This window comes from Leucopleurus acutus (genome assembly GCF_964270905.1).
Source record: "Leucopleurus acutus genome assembly, chromosome: 4".
NCBI lineage: Eukaryota > Metazoa > Chordata > Mammalia > Artiodactyla > Delphinidae > Leucopleurus > Leucopleurus acutus.
Genome location: NC_139146.1, coordinates 13,397,500 through 13,418,189, shown reverse-complemented (window position 1 = coordinate 13,418,189; position 20,690 = coordinate 13,397,500). Strand labels below are relative to the sequence as shown.

At 52.0% G+C, this 20,690-nt stretch overlaps 1 protein-coding gene across 4 annotated transcripts in view; it reads left to right on the top strand.

The window, feature by feature from the left end:
* The window catches only part of JADE1 (jade family PHD finger 1), a 56,800-nt gene that overhangs the window by 28,101 nt on the left and 8,009 nt on the right, over positions 1 to 20,690 (top strand). For all 4 annotated transcript variants that reach the window (XM_082838629.1, XM_082838628.1, XM_082838626.1 and 1 more), the window contains exons 4-9: positions 2,430 to 2,587; positions 4,542 to 4,729; positions 7,287 to 7,498; positions 10,481 to 10,648; positions 11,923 to 12,039; positions 15,958 to 16,479. In XM_082838629.1, the coding sequence (XP_082694755.1) occupies positions 2,430 to 2,587; positions 4,542 to 4,729; positions 7,287 to 7,498; positions 10,481 to 10,648; positions 11,923 to 12,039; positions 15,958 to 16,479 (1,365 nt within the window). The remainder of the gene's footprint in view (positions 1 to 2,429; positions 2,588 to 4,541; positions 4,730 to 7,286; positions 7,499 to 10,480; positions 10,649 to 11,922; positions 12,040 to 15,957; positions 16,480 to 20,690) is intronic.

Below are 20,690 nucleotides of genomic sequence, written 5' to 3'. Positions count from 1 at the left end.
TGGCTTTTGTTGGTTAGGGGCCCCTCCCACTCCTGAGATCTGTGTTCTCTGAAAACCTTGGACTGGGCTCTGAGGATCTAAGTGATTGAAGAAAAGGCATTTCAGTTTGTCACAGTGTTTAGGTGAGCAGGTTATGGGGAAGAGAGTTTTCGGTCCAGCCCCTTGGTTTTGCACTGCCTCTTAGTGGGATGACTTCAAAGACAGCCTCATCCCGTAGCGACTGAGCAGAGGCCGCCATCCATGAGGAACTTCTTCGACGGTAACAGGGAAGCCGGGGGCGCTGTGTTGAGCGTAGGATTCTTTAGTTGTGGAATGACTTCCTCCACGAGGAAGTAGCGTATAATATACTTTAGAATTGTGCGAAACCATCCCAGGGGACACTTAAACATTAGATCAGATGCTCACGAGAAGGTGCCTGTTTTATCACCTTGATTTATTCCAGGCCTTTGTCCTTTTGAATCTGCACCGCTGCCTTCCTTTCCTCTGGTATCGGGAGTGACTCTGCTGCTCTTTTTTCTCTCTTTAATTCTCTCCACAGCCCCCTCAATACCCTTCTGATGTCCACACCGCACTCCTGTTATTTCAGGGCAGGAATCCAGGGTGCTCCAACAGGGAGCTGATACCTGTGTGAGAGCACCGGTGCCCTGGGCGCAGCTAGAAACCCCTCCCAGAGTCGGCACTGGCAAGTGTGGATGGTGCCAGTCTTGTCCCTGACCTGTGTTTTGTTCCAGCGTTGTTTTTTTTTTTTTTTGGATGGAGTGCTAGGGTGGAGCCCTACTGGGGACTCAGGAGCTCACGTCCATGTGAGGGCATCTGTTTCAGTCCCTGACCGTCCTCTTCCAAGTCCCTGAGCGCAGGAACGTTGGGCTGCCTTTTCTCATCTTGTTGCTTCAGTCTGATTTTCCTCCTTCTTGGGCAAAATCCCTTACTTATTACTTACCAGACTTAGCTGGAATGTGTTTTTAACTGATGTGCTTCCTGAAGGTGTAGATCTGTGACTTTGTTTGAAAGGACTTTTTGGGGGTCTGCAGGGCACGACTGACTTTTGGGGGTCTGCCGCAGGGCTCGGTGCTGCAGGGGGGCCTGATCTTGTGCTTTTGTGTGTGGGGGTGCACAGCCAGGTTCTTGCTTGTTACTGGGACTTTAGAGATGAGGAGTGGCAAACTGGGGGCAAGTCGGGCCCCAGACGGCCGGCTGGAGACGTGGCCCTCTTCCTCAGACACTGCCTCAGACTTCGTTACGGTGACGTTCATTTAAGTGATCACCAGCCCGAAAAGCCACCGGGAAAAACAAATACGGACCTATTAGCAGGCGTATAGTGTGAACTGTGCTTAGCAGCACAAGAAAGAACTCCCTGTCCCAAGAAGAGAGAGTTCAGCATTGTGACTTGTGTAAACAGGGAGTGTAGCTTACAGATGCAGGCACGCTTGGTGCCAAATACAGCTTTGGGCCGGCGCTAATGCCAGGGTCAGAGCTTCCTCGTGCGGCCCTGGGACAGGAGTGGGCTGGGCTCCGGCCGCCTCCCCCCCTGCCAGGAGGAGCGGGCACGCGGGGGCCACCCTCGTGCTGCTCCCCTCCTGGCCCCAGATGAGGCCCGAGGGGCCCTCTTGGCCGAGGGGTGCTTTTGAGTCTTGTGCGTCTGTTCGTGGCAGGGTGAAGAGAGGGTGGTAGCTTGCTTGCTTTCTTCTTTCTTCCTCTCTTGTCTCCTCCCCTCCCTCCCTCCTCGCCTTTCCCCACAAATGCTGCTTTCCTGGTAGAAGTTATGCCGGGTGAAGGTGTGCAAACACATTCTTTACCAGCCCATTTTCTACCTTGCCTCCATTGGTGTGTCGTTGCTTCTCTCCCAGGTGTTTCCATCCTGTACCCTGCCCGGCTCTAGCCAACCAGGACCCGCCCTTCCCGGACACCTTGCTGTTAAGCCCGGGTGCCTGGGCAGGCGGGAGGTGGGGAGAGGCAGTCTGAGTAGAGAAGAGGGGTCCCTGGGGGCTCTGGGTTTTGGCTTGGAGTTGTTACATGGTTAGTGGAGTTTTATTTCTTAAACATTTACAAGAAAGTCACCCTTGAGTGAAATATCTCCCTCCAGGGATTTTTTAGGCGCGTGTTTTCAGCAGCCTGCTTGGTGAATTGGGAGTTCTTAGAAGTTTTTCCGGGGACGGCAGCGAGGTTCCTGTGCTGCAGTAGCTGGTGCGGACGTCGCCATCTCTCGGAGCTGGCGAGGGAGGGAGGGCAGTGTGAGCTGCTGCCACCTCCGACCCTGAGCGAGGCCCAGGGCGTGGCAGGCCGAGGGGTTTCCTGTAATAGGTCAGACTGGTTCTCTGTTGAAACAGTGACCTTGTTACGTGGCAGCTCCATGGTTACCCTGCAGCTGCCAGCGCTCTGAGTAAGAATGCAAATATCCAATGTCAGTGACCCTTTCTTTCCCTTTCCAGGTGTTTAGGACAGACCTGATCACTGCCATGAAGTTGCATGACTCCTACCAGCTGAACCCGGATGAGTACTATGTGCTGGCAGATCCCTGGAGACAGGAGTGGGAGAAAGGGGTCCAGGTGCCGGTGAGCCCTGGGACCATCCCTCAGCCCGTGGCCAGGTAGACGTGCCCCAGGGGAGGGGCGCCGCCTCTCCCCTGACAGTTGCCTTTCTGCCCTGACAGCCGGGTGCCTGAGAGGAGCAGTGGTGTTTGGGTCAGCAGTGAGGCTTCTGGGGAAAGAGAAATGCAGTAGAAACAAACCTCAGGTCCGAAGGTAGTGCTTTTAAGGGCCATGGGCCTCCGAACTTAACATTGCAGCCAATCGGGAAGGTGCCTCTCTCTCAGAGAGGAAGGTAAATTCCAAGGCTCCCTGGGAAGTGGCTGGCTGCGGGGGAGGGACATTTGGATGTTTGCACAGCTGCTTCCCCTCTCCCTCTGGAGGGCCGCTGTGCTGGAGAGAGGTGCCTGTCATCGGTTGGGTCCTGCCGTGGTCCCTCCACCTCTGGGGGAGGATGGGTGTGAGCAGTCCTGCCAGGTTCGGGTCCCGTGGGCGGGGAGCTTAGCGGAGGAGTGTGTTGAGGAGTACTCCTCGGATGGGCTTTCTCTGGATTTACTTCTAACCACTTTTCTCCTTAAGGGTCTTGAGGGTCGGCTCTTCACTGACCGGCTTCAGCGTGAAGCCGGGCCGGTTTTCTTGTTTCCTCTCCGGCCGGCTCCACAGGCCTTGACGCTCCTCGCGGGACGAGGGAGCTGAGTGCCCTCTGTGCTCAGCTGGCAGCCGGCTTTGCCGCCGCTGCGTGGTCAGTCACCTGCCTGCTTTGCGAAATGACCTCTTTCACCGTTGCCAAGTGTGGACTGAACTTACCCCTTGGCCCTCACCCACGTCCTGTCCCTCAGGCACCGGCGGTGGTCGAGGCTGGTTATTGTGTCTGGGATCTCTGTGACAAATGTCCCCATAAAGATGCAGGCTGAAACGACGCTCCGATGCCTCCACAGGTCAGACTGCAGCCTGTGGAGTGGACGGAGGGTTTCACTGGGCTCTGTAGGAGAAACACGGTTTGGTTGCCTCAGGGTTGCCTCTGGGGCACAGCACCGACTAGCTGTGCAGCACTGACGATCCCAATCCAGGGGTTACGAGCCCAGCACAAGACGAGTAAACGCTAACACGGCTCATGGAAGTGTCAGCTAAAACCCTGCCCTTAGCTGAGTGGGACGAATAGCTCCCTTAACCGTGCCTGTCTCCGTGTCCTGTAGGTAAAGCCACCCTGGTAATCACAGGGTGACGGAAACACCTCGACGGCCTCTTTGGACAGCTGGGTGTTAACGCGAGCTGCCGGCACGCTGCGACGTGCAGGTGGAGGGCCGGTGGCCGTGGGGTGCTCCCCAGGCGCCTCACTCCCCGTCGGCAGTGGTTCACCCTCTTCCTGCACTTTCTTTTGCGGGGGCCGCCAGTTCTCCAGGCGTTCCCGGGGCGGGGGCGAGGGTGCAAGTGCAGGAGCGGAGGGGACTTGTGCTCCTCCCTGGGTCCCCAGCTGTGCCGGGAGCATCCCGCCCGTGGCTGGGACTCTGGTTCTCAGACTGCTTAGCGATGGGCAAGGCCTGAGTTCTAGAACCAGAGGTGACGGGTTTCTCCCTTTGGCTTCCCGGCCTTCTGCTGTGTGTGCTCTGCCATGCGGCTGCTCTGGCCGCCTCCGTGTCCCTGAGAACCCAGGGCTTGGTGGCCTCCAGCAGGGGCGGGCAGGCCTGGTTAGTGGAAAGTGATGTAATCTTTAACCCTTGACACTGCTGTCACAGCTGGTGGCTGGGCACGGCAGCGTCCTGGGAGGCCACGTGGGAGAGGCTGATTTTGAAGACTTCTGCAGCGTTTTCACTTGCATCTCTTTCTATTTTAGGGGTTTTAACGACTCCTGCTTTGCTTTATCAGCGGTGGCGTTAGGGTTTTAACTCTCTGAACCCGGCAGTGACCTAAGGTTTGGGGGTTGGAGGTGGAAGCTCACTTGGGGGCCTCCTGGCAGACTTCCTTTCTTGTGGCAGGAAGGGTGACCTGGCTGCCTTGTTTTTTCTTGTTAACCAGGGTCGTGTCTGAAGAGAAGTCCCTCATGTTCATCAGGCCCAAGAAATACATCGTCTCGTCGGGCTCCGAGCCTCCAGAGCTGGGCTACGTTGACATCCGGACGCTGGCCGACAGCGTGTGTCGTTACGATCTCAACGACATGGACGCTGCGTGGCTGGAACTGACCAACGAGGAGTTCAAGGAGATGGGTGAGAGGCGGGGGCTCTGCTGCTTGGCCGCGGACGATGAGCGGCGAGTGTGTGAGGCCCGCGGTTCAGGGGCGAGGCTCCTCACCGCTGGCGACGCCAGCTCCGTCTCGGCCTCAGTCCGGTCTCGGGATCACGGGCTCTTTGTTGGAGATGCGCGTGTCCTGCTGCGGCAGGTGTGCTGAGAGGGACTCAGTCTGTGTGCATCTCGTGGACAGAGAGGTGGGATCGAGGAGGGGTGTTGTCTTCCACGGGCAGGAAAGCGGGGGCCCCCAGTTCCTGCCCTGCACCCCGCAACCCTGCCGGTTACCTCAAGAGAACTGAGGCCCAGAGAAACGCAGCGCTTCCCCGAGATCGCACAAGGGTCTGGTCCACAGTTTCCTGCTCCGGTGTTCTGTTTCTTCCCCCTCCGGCGGTGCTCTTCGGATGCCGCCTTCTTCAGCCGTGGCCTGCAGTTTCTCACAGGAGACGCCACTCCAGCCAAGCTCACCATTTTCCAAACACATCCCTCGTGTTCTCACCTCAGTGATTCCCCTTAGGTCCTTTTCCAAACCTGAGTGCTTTCTCCTCTCACCCGTCGATCTTTCCTGGCTTTCCTTTGGTGAAGCCCTACCTTAGCTGGGTGCCCTGCCCATTGCGATCTTTTCTACAAGTCAACCATTCTTGTGTATGTACGGCTCAGAGGACCTCGTTTGCTTGCATCCCCTTGTGTCACGACCAGGAGGACACTTGGATCTCGGCTCACACACCACTTCAGGTTGCTAAGGGTTGCCTGAAGTGTGGTGATGGCAAGTCAGGGAGACCAAGTCTGGGCTTCCTGTGAGAGACGTGAGGATTCATTAGCATGTGCTGTATGTAGGTCAAGGTCGGGAAGTGGTGGCACAGGCTGTCTGTGTGCAGTCTAGCACATGGTGAATATCTACGGAGTGTTTCATGGTGGATTTCAGAGCCCTGAAGGGCTAAGGCTTTGTTTCGTGTGGAAGCCTGAGCCTAGCACGGGGCCTGGCGTGTGACAGGTGCTGCCATGCGTGCTGCTCCCCAGCCTTTGAATGGGAACGATGGTGTGGACTGAGCTGGGAGAGCTGTTACTCCGATATTTTGATGAGGTAGATTTCCTTCCTTTTGGTCCTTGGTTTTAGGTATTAGTGGCCAGGATGTTAGCAGGCTAGGAGGTGGGGGTCTGTCCGGAAGTTTTCAGTGCTCTGTGGGAACTGAATACTATGTTTTAGCTTCATAGACTATAAAATTCTACTTTGTAAAGACAGCTGTAACGCACTGGACTGACTGGGTGTCCTGTGTTAAGGCAGAGGGACAGACGGCCAGGGACCGGGGGCTTCGGTGGGTGGTCTAGGTGGTGAGTGCTGGGCTTACTCGTCAGACTGCAAGGCGGTGCTGAATACTTGGGCAGGATAAGCGATGCAGTTGTATAACATGTATTGAACGCATGCGTAAAGGCGTTTGTCTTAGCTTTTATTGGTCTTTTTAATGGTAAAAATTAATTATAGGGCATAGGGCCGTATTTTCAAAGCCAGTGGTGTTTTCGGAACTGGTAGGAGGAATTGAGATGAAACCTCCTGGCCGCGCAGAAACGACCTCGTCATGAAATAAGGTTTGAGATGATAGGTGGCTTTTTTGACCGTGTGTTTAGGGCTTATCACAGTGTCAGCGCTAATGTGTGCTCCAAGTTTTCAAAAATTTGGAAGTCTTAATTAAATCTATGAGAGTGCATATAAGTTGGTGTTGGCCCTAATGACACTACTGTTGTTTCTTGCCAGTTACATGTGTTTGAATATTTTTTACAAGCTGTTTTTTTCTTTCCTGCATGAGTATTTTCATTGTAGGAAGTTTGGGATACGTCCGCAGATGGAAGAAACTAAAAGTCTCATCCCCACCACTAGCCGTAACCACACCATGATAACCGCCTGAAGTTTGTTTTTGGCCGTTCTTGCATAAGAATGCATTTTCTTTGATTCACCAGGAGCTGTCTGTCTCCTTTGCTTGAGACGTCCCTTGTGTTTCCGTCTTTCATGTGTCTGACTAACTATGCATCTCAGCTTAGTAAATTCAGAGGGTGAGGAGGGATAAACCAGGTAAAAAACATTTGAGCGTTCATGGTGAAATCTGTTCTCGGCACCATTTTAAGTAGCAAGAATGGAATGTGTTTTTGGAAAAAAATGCCCAAACCATAATAAGGTGGTCATGGTTTTGAAGCCACTTACACGCTAGTTGGTATATATAATATTGTAATGTAACGACAGTCTAACGATATATGCATTTAATAGCCTGGAACCATTTTGGGAATGATCTTTTTACAGCAAGCACTCCATCTTCAGTGCCTGACCGTAAGGAACAAACTGTTGGGTGCAAGTCTCTTTCTGCCTCTGAATTTCAAGACCCTTCCTTGGAAGGGTCTGAGGGACATCCAATAGAAAATATTTGGGGGGCACTCAGGATAGATTTGTTTATAATATTATTTATTCATTGTGCATTTTTATTATGAATAGTATTATATTTATTAATACGGGTTTATTAAAATGGTTTTGTGGCATTTTCCCTCCAGGAATGCCTGAGTTAGATGAATACACCATGGAAAGGGTCCTGGAGGAATTTGAACAGCGATGCTACGATAATATGAATCATGCTATAGAGACTGAAGAAGGCCTGGGGATTGAATACGACGAAGACGTGGTCTGTGACGTCTGCCAGTCGCCCGACGGTGAGGACGGCAATGAGATGGTGTTCTGTGACAAATGCAACATCTGTGTGCACCAGGTACGTGGGCAGCGGGACCCGGAAGGCGGCCCCCTGGGGTGGTTCCTCCAGACAGGGTCCATGAGTTAAAGACGTGGGCCCATCTTTTTTGTTGCTGACGGGTGCTTAGCGTTTGAAGTATTTCTTGTTACTTTTACAACCAGGAGAATAGGATCCTCTGTGGACCTCATTCTTTCTTCGCATAGTGCCTTTATTCCCATCCACAGAAGTCAGGTTTACTGAGACTGTATGAGCCCCTCTGCCCTGCTCCAACACCTGGCTTTATAGCTATTGAGAACACTGGAGGGCAGGGGGCGGGGGGACTCTTGAAAAGGCGGTTAGTTTGCTGTGTTAGTTGCCCTTGCACGAGCTGGATGGCTTAAAAGAACAGAAGTTCGTTGTCTTGCTATCTGGAAACTGGACGTCTGAAATCAGGGTGTCGGCAGGGCCACGCTCCCTCTGAAACCTGGACGGAGAACCTTCCTCGCCTCTCCTGGCGGTTTGCTGGCGGTTGTGGGCGTCCCTTGGCTTGCAGCCGCACGACGCTGCTCTCTGGCTTTGCCGTCACTTTGCCGTCCTCCCCACGCATCTGTGTCTTCACACGTCGCCATCTTCTTGTAAGGCCGCCAGTCACGCTGGATGAAGGGCCCACCCTACTCCAGTGTGACCTCATCTTAACTGACTACATCTCCTGTGGCCCTGTTTCCAAATGAGGTCACATTCTGAGGTACCTGGGGTGTTAGGACTTGCTTTAACATATACTTTTCGGACACTAGTCAACACATAACATTTGCTAACGTGTTAGTAGATAAACGGAGCCCTTGAACAAGCAGAAAGGGTCCCCTTTTCTTGAAAGTTATTTCCTGTCCTCCGCGATGTCGAGAGGATTTGGCGGTTGCTTCAGTAAGGTTGGGCACTGGGTGATTTAAAAAGCTTGGGAGAATCTTAGTCTGGACCCTTACCTCTCTCGTTTATTTTTTTCATGCCGTAATGAAGTAATTTGTATTTCTGTGGGGACATGTGTTCACATACACTCTTTCGGTAATAGGCTCTCCAGAGGTACTTTCTTTGAATTCACCTGTTGATGCTGAGATTTAAAACCAACTTAAAGGCTTGTGTGGGACAGTGGCTTGGGTGACCTCTTGGCAAGAAGAATCCAGTTTGCTGTGTGAAGTTCCTGACTGTTGTTTTCTTTACAATGTGTCTGCTTCCTGGGTTTCCCTTCTGCCTGAGGACTTTACCAGCGGTGGCCTTGTCCCGTGTCATCCTGATGGGGAGACCACAAGTCTCTTGCTTATGAAGTCATGTTATAGCCCATCTTGTAGCTCTGGGTTTTCGAGTTATCTAGGCGCTTTCCTTGGGATAATGGAGAATTCTTAGAGAGGTTTTGTTGTTTCAAGACCATGAGCGTTGCGGCTGCCATTGTTGCTTTTACGTTGTTGGTGCCATTTACTTGGATGATGTTTCAGTTCTTTTCCTGCCATTTTACTTCCCCACCCCCACCCCCCCACGAGACAAATCTTGTTTGAAAAAAAGGGTTCTGCTTGAAAACTGCTCAAACCCTCTGCTTATAAATGAGTTAGCTGAAGTCAGGGTGGGCTGTTCAGCGTCCCACTGCGGGTTAGTGGCAGAGCTGGAGTGGAACTCGGGGAGCTCTGGACGACACCCACCCCCACACCCCCGCCCGGAGCCTGGTCTGCTGTTCTTTCAGCCACACCACGTTGCCTATTAGCATTTCCTGTGGTTCCTTTTGCTTTTGAGATGTTCTTCATGACTTGTCTTTCAGGCATCCTTTATTTAATCTTCTGTTTTACTTAGACTTGCTTTTCCAGTAAAAAAAAAAAAAAAAAAAGAAAGAAAAAATTACCTCTTCAAATGAGACTTTGTCTAGAGTGCCTGATACAGACCTTTCTGATATATGAAACCTTAATAGTGTCAGTTAGCTCTATTAAAAAAAATTTTTTTTTTTTTTCCTTCAGTAAGTCTGTGTTGACAGTGGCTCATTCATGGCACCGACACAGTGCTCCTAAGGTCCAATCTTAGTGTCACTTAACTTCCCTGAACTATCATCCTGTGGTTTCCTTTTTGCGTCCTGGATATTCAGATTGCATAGTGGCTGTGTTTTTCCTGTCTGGAGAATTGGAACTATGTTACTGTCTCTCCACTTCCTGACTTGTAGTTCATTTAAGGATAAAGTCCTGAACAGTTTGGTGTTTTTAAAAGGCTCTGAATGTGCTCCTGGTACCATCATGGTGTTGTTTCTTCACTTCTTTAACGTTTGCCTTTTCTTTCTTTGAACCGTCTCAAGGACTTTAAGTTGCCTTGATTCCTGCAGTTTTTGCTGTCTTGTGTAATTTACCATCTTATGCAAAGCAGGCTTTGTTTTAAATATCCGCCAAAGAGACCAAATTCTCTTTGTCTAGAATGTCTCATTTTTCTGCGCCTGTTGCGCTCACTTGTGTGTGGGAGGCGGGCGGGGTGTCGGCGCCTGGTCAGTAGGGCCTGCTCAGCCCAGGGAGCGAGGCTGGTCCTCAGTTCCCTCTCCTCTTCACTGGTGTCTCGTGTAATAGCTCTGGGAGGCTCTCAACTGCTTTGTGTTTTTTCCCTCCCTTTATAGCCCACCTACATCAGTAAATCAGAGAGGGATGCCTTCCGCCATCTAGCCCTGGAGAGAGTTTTGAGGATTTACTGCCCAAGTATTTAGAAACTTGATATAGATGGGTATCTGTAGCAACACAGCAGATCTTTTACAAACCTTTCTGTCCTCAAGTAGTTTTCAGGACCACCCTCTGGTAGGTAAGTACGTTGTACCTTGTACCCACCTCCCGAGTGCTGCTGTGAGGCTGCCCGGCACTCTTCCTGAAAGGAGTGCCTCTATTTTGGGGGTGCTTCTGTTAAAATCTTTCTAGGCGTTTTAAAATTCGTAGACACACAGGGTAAAAATAACTCTTTTTTTTTTTTCTCTTTCTCTCTTTTCCTTGGGGATGTGCTGTGGCTTTACAGGCCTGTTACGGAATTCTCAAGGTCCCAGAGGGCAGTTGGCTGTGCCGGACGTGTGCCCTGGGGGTTCAGCCCAAGTGTTTGTTGTGTCCCAAGAAAGGTGGAGCGATGAAGCCTACCCGCAGTGGGACCAAGTGGGTCCACGTCAGCTGCGCGCTGTGGATCCCCGAGGTGGGTGCCCGTGTTGGTGGTTCACCTTGGGAGCCCGTGGCTGTTCGTCCTCACAGGGAGCCATTCACCACTGGGCCACTTTGTAGCCGAGGAGTAAAAAGACACCTTTGAATTGCTACCCGTTTTTCCACCTTAAATTGAATCTCGAGCGTGCTGTCGTGTGGTCAGTGGTGTGTACATTGGTGGAAATGTTAACTGGAGGCAGCCGTGAGTTGGATTCTGGGGGGAGGTGTTCAGACTTGCCTTCTGACTTGCCTTCTGGGTCAGCAGCTGACCCTCAGCTGACCCTCCGCTGCTGTCACGCTCCCAGAAGCGGACCCGCGGGGTTCTTTCGTCCGCGCTGCGGCCCGGGTGTGGCTCTGTCCTTTCCCTGGGATGGGCCGTAGACTCCTGGGCCTGGTGAGCCATGCATACAGCACCGTCACGGTTAAAGAACCACTGCCCTAGGTCACATTTTTGTGATTTTTATTAAAATTCTTACTTGGCCTCAACCTTTTTAATTTCAGGTCTGGTCTAATTTATTTCAAGTCCCAGACCTTGACTGATGTAATTTGCTTGGCTCACTCTGAGACTATCATTTGTGATTCAGATTTCAGCATTTTTTTGGCATATGATTTTGGTGCATTTTCCTCCCGAGGAAAAGTATCTGGGAGTGATTTGGATTGAGGCTTCACGACTCGGGTCTTGGTAGCATGGGAATCTCACGGTTTGGTATTAACAGGGATGCATGCAGTTCAGTGATCCAGGCTGAGAGGAGAGGGAGGGGACCTTTATCTTGGTAGTTTTCCGCTTTGTATGTAGTGATAGTTTATGACTGAAGAGAATGGCTTTCTTTAGAGAGAGAGAGATTAAAAGTGGTCGATGTTTACTTCTGCTCCATCGTTCACAACTGATTGCAATATGTTTGAGACGGATTTCCAGTCCTGACCGCTTCTTAGTGGACCAGAGGTGTAGTAGATGGGTTACCTTGGTGAGCAGTGAGCATTGGGGTGAGCAGTGAGCATTGGGGTGTCTGAGTGTTTTTACAAACAGGACGTTTGTGTCAGATGACGCCCCCACCCCGAGGAGGGCGTAGAGTTGGCCCAACCTGGCCCCTGTGCTGTCCTGATGCTTTGAAGTGGGGTTTTACGTGCGCTCGGAGGGCGAGTGCCCCTCGGCACCCTCTGGTAGGAGGGCCGTGGGGGAGGAATGGATCTCTGAGTTGCTGCTGTCTGTGTCCGGCCCCTGTCTTGACGACCCCTGCCACCCTGTCTTGTTATTTCTTGGGCCTCCAGGTGAGCATTGGCAGCCCCGAGAAGATGGAGCCCATCACGAAGGTGTCTCACATCCCCAGCAGTCGGTGGGCGCTGGTGTGCAGCCTCTGCAATGAGAAGTTTGGGGCCTCCATACAGGTAACCAGCCTAGTCAGGATGGCATTATCACCCTTCCTTGTGTTCCAGGGAGCGGGACGGGGGAGGGCTCTGTGAGCTGACCGTCACAGGGCTTGGAGATGGGGCTAGAATCCAGGAAGCGGGACGAGGTTCTCACAGCCCTTCTGAGGTTGCTGAGGGACGTCTCCAGCCCAGTATACACACCTTCTGTTGGTGGAGAGTGTCCAGTGTGACCGGAACCCCAGCTGTAACCATCACAGGGCAACTCAGAAGTCCGCCTGAGCTGCAGGGCAGTTCCAGTTTGTATCTGGTTTCTCCCTCCCTGCCCAAAGCCTGGCATTGCAGCTCTTCCCACAGGCCGACAGCTCTGGGGAAGAACTGGAGTCTCGGCACTGGAGGCTTAGTCACCCTCCCGCCTGCCGAGCGGCAGCCCTGCCTCTGTGGCTGCCCCCGACGCCGCTGGTTTCAGAGGTGTGCGCGTGGGGTGTCTTGGTGCGGTGCGCACTGTTGGAAATCAGCTTGGCGCGCCAACCCTTTTGCATTTGGCAAAACGGGGACTCCTTGGAGCACCGACCGGGTGGGTGGAGGGACACCCATGAGGTGCTGCACCAGGGGTTCTGCCCAGTCTGAATATCTGATTTTTTTTATGGTACAGTGTGGGGGAGGGTGGGGCTGAGGGAGGGGAGCTCGTAGGTAAGAAGCCGGCCTGCGTTTTCTGTGTCCACGTACAGGCAGGTGTAGACAGCCATGAGGCAGATAACAGGATCACGGAGAGACTATTGATGGCGTGCTGTTTCTTGGTGTTGTCTAAAGCGCTGCCTGAGAAGTTCCTCTCCGGGCCTCACGTTTTTGGCGTCTAGACAGGCGTGACCTCGGAGGCCTGAGGTGCTGTCCCACCGCGGTCTCCAGATGCTGTCTGCGGCTGCCGTTGGCCCTTTGCCTCTGTGGGGGCCGCCAGCTCAGGGACACCGGCCCCTCCTTGGTCCCCACGTCACAGTCCGTGGGCAGAGGTGCCGGTTTGGGGCGGCTGCCCTCTTGATGCAGGACACGCAACGGCTTGGCGCACACACACACACACACACACACACAGAGATGCACACAGACACACACACACAGACACACACACACTCTCTCTCTCTCTGTCTCTCACTCTCACTCACTCACTCACTCCACAAGCTCGGTCAAACTGCCGGTCGGGGCTTTTAAAGAAATGACCTCATTTGGCAAACTCAACTTGTATTTTGGCTGATAAATATTCCTCTGTGTAAGGTATCCACTGACTGGTGTTTCTTTTTACAAGTTTTCATTTTACACGCCAAGCTGTTGTGCTTTTTCTTCCTTATCACTTCCACTGGTGTTCAAGAATCCAGAACGTAACAGAATATTCAGAGGGTGAGGCATGAGACAGCTGGTGGGATTTGGCTGTGGACCTTGAAAATAGTGCAGATTTTTGTATGTGAATGGAATCTGCTTAAAATTAAAACATGACAAAAGCCTCTGGCCTGAGAGTTGTGTTAGGAGGGAGTGAAGGAGAAATGTTTTAAAAGCCACAAAATAAAAGAAGACACAGAGGTGTGTGTGTGTGTGTGTGTGTGTGTGTGTGTGTGTGTGTGCGCAGACGGCCCGTGCGATCACTTGCAGGGAACAGGCTGGGGCAAACCAAGGAAAATGGACATCGTTTCCTTCCAAGTTACCCGGTGTTCTTCTGAGGATAGAAATTACGCCCTTTACTGAGTAGGTCCTTCACTGATGTTTCCAGGAGGTGGTCGATTGGGATCTCTGTGTCTCTTTTGAAGAGAGACGATAAAATGACTTTTTTGTTGCCGTTGACCTCTTTTTCCCAGAACATGAATTTGAAGGAGGAGAGGCCAAGGAAGTTTTTGATGATTTTTCATATCTTCACAGAATAGACTGATTTTATTAAAGAATTCCTGTCTGAAATGTCTGCAGCTGGAAAGGCTCTGGCTTACGTTTCTGTAACATCTGTTTGCTGAGTCAACCTGAATAGGAAAACCCAGAGGAAGGCCATTTGGCGTCTTTACAAAGCCCCGTATAAATGTTCTGCCGTGGCGAGTTCCTCTTTTCAGGTCGGGGCGCTGAGTTGAAGTGTCGTTTAAGCCAAACACTGCTAGTGTCTCCGTCATCTGTTCCCACTTTACTTCCCACTTGGCTGCCTGCTAGGAGGGAGGAGCACTTTGTCTTGTACTGATAGTGACCAGGTGTGTGTGTGTGTGTGTGTGTGTGTGTGTGTGTGTGTGTGTGTGTGTGTGTACTGAGTGACCAGGTGTGTGTATGTGTGTACTGATAGTGACCAGGTATGTGTGTACTGATAGTGACCAGGTGTGTGTGTGTGTGTGTGTACTGATAGTGACCAGGTGTGTGTGTACTGATAGTGACCAGGTGTGTGTACTGAGTGACCAGGTGTGTGTGTGTGTACTGATAGTGACCAGGTGTGTGTGTACTGATAGTGACCAGGTGTGTGTGTGTGTACTGATAGTGACCAGGTTGTGTGTGTATGTGTGTGTGTGTGTTCTGCCACTAAAGCTGATTTCACACATTCCTTGGAATTGAGGTTATTATTATAGATAAAATTACAGATTTATGTTAGTTCATGCGCTTTAAGTGTTTTCAGTGGGGGAATTGATTTTCTGTGAAGGGAGCTAGATTTTCTGTACTTCTGGGTGAAAGCGATTTTTTAATAATGGAAGAAATCACGACTGGCAGTGAGTCACCTCTTAAAGGCCGCAATGATTGGGGAAGAAGCCCCGCCCACGCCGCTGCGATCTGTGGTGGTGCTGTGCAGGGCTCTGCTGAATGAGTTTAATTAATTAAGCTTCTCAGCTGGCCTGGGGCCACTCAGTTCTGCTCCTGTCTGCAGCCCTGGCGTGCCCGGATCCCTTGGCCTCACACAGTACAGTGTTGCTTTTTAAGGGACTGGCTTCAGTCACCACAGGGAGCCTCCTTCCAGGAATTCGCCCAGCAAGATCAGATGGGGAGAAGTCACTTTTCTCCTGCTAGGCCTCTGGCCTGCCATCTGGATCGGAGGCACTACGGGGTTCCCCTGGTGGGGCGGTGAGAGGGAGGAGGGAGGTGTTTGGTAAGGCCGGGGCAGAGCTGGGTGATGCCTGGCCTCTACGTTGACCTCCCTTCCACCCACAAGCAGCAGGTCCCTCACGGTTGCGCTGCCAGGCGAAGCGCACACAGATCTCAGAGCTTGTCCCCCACTGGCCTGGAAGCCTCTGCGCCTGGCGAAAGCTTCCTCGGGTGCGGAGACCAGTCCCGTCCTTCCTGTCCTGGATTGTCCTGGTCTCCTCTTCCTTTCCAGTCTTTGGGAGTTTTTAATTCACCCTCCTCAGTCTTGAGCAACCCTCGCTGCTGGAGGAGGAGTGAGCCATTTATTTTCCCACTGGTGTTGGGACTCGTCCTGGCTGTGGCTTAGGAAGGAGGATCCACGTGCCTTTCAAAACTCTGGTTGGTGGTCATTCTTCCTGAGGAGATTCTCGCCACTCAGGCTTTTTATATAAACATTAAAAAAGCCCAGACCTATGAGAAGAGACAAATGAATGCCTCAGGGTATACTCTGCATGTTGGGCACACGTTCTTCGGAGTATAATCGGAGCGCCAGGGCCCCCTTTGTCTACACGTGCCATCTGTGTGATCGTGTCTGCTTTAAGAGGTGGTTATTGGATGCAGTTGCTTTTCTAGGAGAGTTATGGTTCGGTTTATGAAAAAAGAGTTCCCTTAAATCCCAAGCTGTAGCTTGTTTAAAACACGACTGGATCTGCCAGGGTGAATCCGTGTGAAGCTCCTCTGTCCCGGCACGAGCTCCAAGTGCAGCTCTTCCTGTGCGTGTGTAGGGAGGGGGTGCCTGGCACCCGGGGCTTCAGTCACTGTCACTCCCTAATCTCTCTCCTCTTGCTGTCTGCGTGTTCTTGCCAGTGCTCTGTGAAGAACTGCCGCACAGCCTTCCACGTGACCTGTGCTTTCGACCGGGGCCTGGAGATGAAGACCATCTTGGCCGAGAACGACGAAGTCAAGTTCAAGTCCTACTGCCCGAAGCACAGCTCACATCGCAAGCCCGACGAGAGCCTCGGTGAGGGGGCCGCTCGCGAGAACGGGGCCCCTGAGTGCCCCCCCCGGGATCCGCTGGAGCCCTTTGGCAGCCTTGAGCAGAATCAGGAGGAGGCCCACCGGGTGAGTGTCCGGAAGCAAAAGCTGCAGCAGCTGGAGGATGAGTTCTACACCTTCGTCAACCTGCTGGATGTTGCCAGGGCCCTGCGGCTGCCCGAGGAGGTCGTGGATTTCCTGTACCAGTACTGGAAGTTGAAGAGGAAGGTCAACTTCAACAAGCCCCTGATCACCCCAAAGAAGGACGAAGAGGACAATCTCGCGAAGCGGGAGCAGGATGTCTTGTTCAGGAGGCTGCAGCTGTTCACGCACCTGCGGCAGGACCTGGAGAGGGTAATGGTCGACACTGACACCTTGTGGTGACGTAGAGAAGAAGATTGCAAAGAGGCGACCGCTTGCCCAGAGCAAGGAGTGGTAGCCAGTGCATTTCCTCTCAGACCCTTGTACATACTTCAGCATGAGGTTGTGTTGGTTGAATCTATTTATGGGCTGGTAAACTCACTGTGCACACACACAAGACGGCCACAGAGCCCGGGGAGCCTCTCTGATTTAAACACTTCCTCGTTAGTTCTTACTGTTCTTCTGGAAGATCAAATGGGGTGTGTCTTCCCCTCCCCGCCCCCCTTCATTCTAGAGCTAGAGGGAACTGAGCCCCCCAGGAGGATGCCCAAGGGGTGGGCTCAGAACTGTTTACAAACTGAGTTAGAAAACCAGAGTGGACTTAATTAACGGTGAGGGGGTGGGGCGGGCCGAGGTAGGGCAGTCTCTCGTTGAACCTGGGGAAACACTTTCTAGGTGCTGGTCACGGGCTCATTGAGGAGAGGGAAGCACTGCCTCTCTGACCCAGCTCCGCCTCTTGCCTGGCTGGCGGGGGCCTTCCCGGTACAGTCGCCGAGCAGGGCAGGCTGTGGGTGCTGATGTGTGGGCATGAGCTGCCGTGCACATGCATACCTGTTCCCCAGGTACTCCGGCAGTGAGGTGCTAAGTCATCACTCAGGCTGTGTACATGTTGTGTGTGCATGTGTGTCTGTGTCCGTGTGTGTCTGTGTGCTGTGTCTAGAGTGGGCGTGGGGCAGGGCTCCTGGTGCACAGGGGCCTCCGATCTGACCCGGGGAGCCCCCCGTTCCGCGCGGCGTGCTTTGAACGCCCTCACCACTGGATTGGCCCGCATGGTGGCCCGTGGCTGCCTGGAGCCTCGGCTGGTGGCACCTTCCTGCAGCTGTTGGCTGGTTGGCGTCTCGCCCATTCTCCAGTACCTCTGGAGTCCCAGTCTGGACCTCCCTTCCAGCTACAGGCATAACTCTAGGAGCGGGCTGGCTTTCCCCCAGGGCCGCCGCCTCCCTGCAGGTAGTCTCTGACTGAAGCTTGCTAGTCGGCGATGTGTCTTAGAGCGCTTTCTCGCGTCAGCGCCCCCGACTGCCCCGACCGCCGACAGTGATTCAATTCATTAGTGCACAGATGGAACTGAGGCTTCGGGCCCAAAGCAGCCCGTGCTGAAAGGCACCTAAGTGGCCTGAACGGTTAACGTGTCTCCCCCAAGCGCCTGACTTATTAATGGGGGCTGTGGTTCACCTGCCTGGGAGAGCATCTGACTCAGAGGTGATTTGCAGCGGGAGTGTAGGCAAAGAATAGGGACAGGGGAGAAGTATGGAACCGCAAGACCGAGCTCTCACAGAGACCTGCACTGCCCTGGTAGAGAAGGCGTAGCAGTGAGAGTGTTTGTAAGTGTTCCTTAGAAGAGACCCTTTGAGCACCTGACAGTGCGGGCTGCTTGTGACGCCCCTTCCAGGCACCAGGTTAAGATGGCGGGTTCAGGCGGAGGCCAGGCGGGAAGAGGGTGTGTGAGGCTCTTGTGCCCCTGTGCCCCCCCCAGCCCCACCCCGGTGGTGAGTGTAAAGAAGACCTCGCCTCTCAACCACATGTATGTGTGGCCTTTTTGTTAGAGATGAGAAAGGGATTCAGAAGGGAGAAGCTCGAATCCTGGTGAGAAGCCTTATCCCAACCTGACAACTGCTGTACTTGGGGCGCATGAGCTTTGGAGTCAGATAGTCCTCAGGAGGGAGGACGAAAAGTCTCATGTTCGGACTGTGTTTGTCTCGCAATCACCACAAAATAAAAGTGTAGAAAATGCTTGTGGTGTACTAACTCTTTTCTGTACTTAAGTTACTCAGATTAACACACACTTACGATTAAATTCTAAACATTTTTTTTTTTTTTGGAGTCATCACTGTTGCGTTTTAAGTAGAATGATGCCAATGATGTATGAGAAACAGGGAATAAATCAGGATTTTTGTGTGTGTGGTATTACTTATATTTACTTTATTAAAGAGTCTGAGATTTGAGGGCATTTAGCGTCAGTCTGAAACGGGCTTATTAAAATGAAAAACGTGTTTTCCAGAATGTTCCACGAGGCCTGCGATGGTGGAGGCTTTAAAAAGTGGAAATCTTGGCCGCCGTGCCCCAGGGTGCACAGTTATTTGTGATTATAAACGAGAAGTGTATTAGGCCAAAGACTCATCAGGGCAGGGGTGACAGTAAGAATAAATCCTAAGTCTGTTTTTCAAGTAACTTAAAGTCCAGCCCAGTTCACACAACAGCATTTCGTAGCAGGTTAATATGTGGGACTGTGATCAAGGCGTGTGGTCGCTTCAGAACTGACAAGTGAGTACCCTTCATTAGAGAGGCAGCCAACTCTCTGAGTGATAACGGTAGTGGCTCTTTCCTGCAGATATACACTGTGGGGCATTTTGCACACCCGGGTTCCAGTTCTGGATCAGAAAGTTAGATGACAGGAATGGACTCAGGTGGGTTTGGGAACCTGAAGACACGATTGCCGATCTATGGCGGGTGCCATGCCAAGTTCCCAGGGCTGCCACTTCACTCTGGTGGGATTCCTTTCCCCCAAACATTGTCTTCTAAAGGATGCAATAAACATGAGTTCAGCAAATGAGTACTTGCTCAGATAAAAAAAACATGCTACCTCTGCACTCCTGCCTGGGGCACCGGAAGGGGCCGGGTCCCGGGGGACCATTTTACTCAGCATTTGGTGGAATGGTCACCTCTTGACAATCTGACAGAGGCTACAGTTGTCCCCGAACAAGAGGCATGTTAAGCTTTAGTGTTGCAAGCAGTGTTTGGGATTCAGGAAAACTTGAGGTCGTTATCGAGTTCCTGAGGGCAGTGGTTCTCAGCACGTGGTCCTCAACCAGCAGCAACGTGACCTGCAGGTTTTTGGATCCCACCTCTGACTCCAGAAACGGTGGGGTTGGAGGCCAGCATTCTGTGTTTTAGGGCCCGTACGTGTTTGTTTGGGAACCACTGCTTTTGGGGAAAGCCTGACTCTTGGGTTTAACGTGGTATGAGGGTGGCAGCCGAGGGCTGGTGGTTTTGCCTACCACCTCGCTGGCAATTGGGAGAAGATGAAGCGGGGGGTCGGGGGTGGGCGGGAGGTTAGGTCTAGCAGTCTAGCAGTGTACAGGAAGGGCCAAGCAGGGTGTGTGTTGAGGACAGAGCCTCAGTTCAGCTCTACATACAGGGGCTGCTTATGGAAGTTGCCCTTTAGGGTGTTCTGTGCATGAGAGAGGTAAGGTTTAGGGCACTCACTATACTAATGTGGTCAGCCGGCCTGGTTTATTCAGGGGCTGATTTGCTCCAATTGAAAACCCCGACCTTTGCTTCTTGGGGTCACAGTTAGATGTCTCGTATCAGAAATCATGGGGAATGGAAGTGGGGAATTTCCCACTTAACAGCCAGGGTGGAAATCTTTCCTCGGGGAAGTGAAGACACCAAGATTAAATTTGAGTAATAATACGAAGTTCAGGTTCTCTGGCTCTGCTCTTTCCATTGACAATTTTAAGTAAAAAACGATGTATCTCTTTTGTACATCTGACTTGAATAGGAGAGTAACCTTGTCCACTCCTAGGATGTCAGAGAGTTTGTTTCCATTTCCTATTTCCACAAGTTGGATTCCCTGTCTTAATGTAAAAACCGTTCTGTATGTTTTCCAGTTGTTTTGAGCCTGTGATAAGGATCTAGGTTCGGCCCCTTCCTCTTTTTGACCTTCTACTCTTAATCTCCCCTGGGTGGAGCAATATTTATCAAAGAGGGTCGCCTATTAGCTACCTCCATCCCCAAACTGGTCAGAATTCTCATAAAGGACACCTACTTCCTGGCCTGAGGGTGTGTGGCTGTCAGAGAAAGAATGTGCTTTAACCAGGGTGAATGACACTGAAATAAGATTTACTTTGAGACAGGAAGAGTGATTTTATTCTCAGTTCTTTAAGATAATTTTTATTTTTATCAAGAAGTGTTAGGAAGATCCTAAACAAATAGTGAATAGGTTAGGATCAAGAGAAGCCTGACTTGGTGGTCCTGCTTTAGGCCAGGAAATTATACCACTTACAACGTGAGCAATGCAAATGTGAAAGCCAGCTGACCTGTTCCTCTTAATGCCTCGTGTCCTCTTGGAAAGGAGGCTGCCTTGAACACAGCTGGGGAAGAACAGCTGGAATTGTTAGGGTTCTTTAGGGGTGGTGTATCTGTAC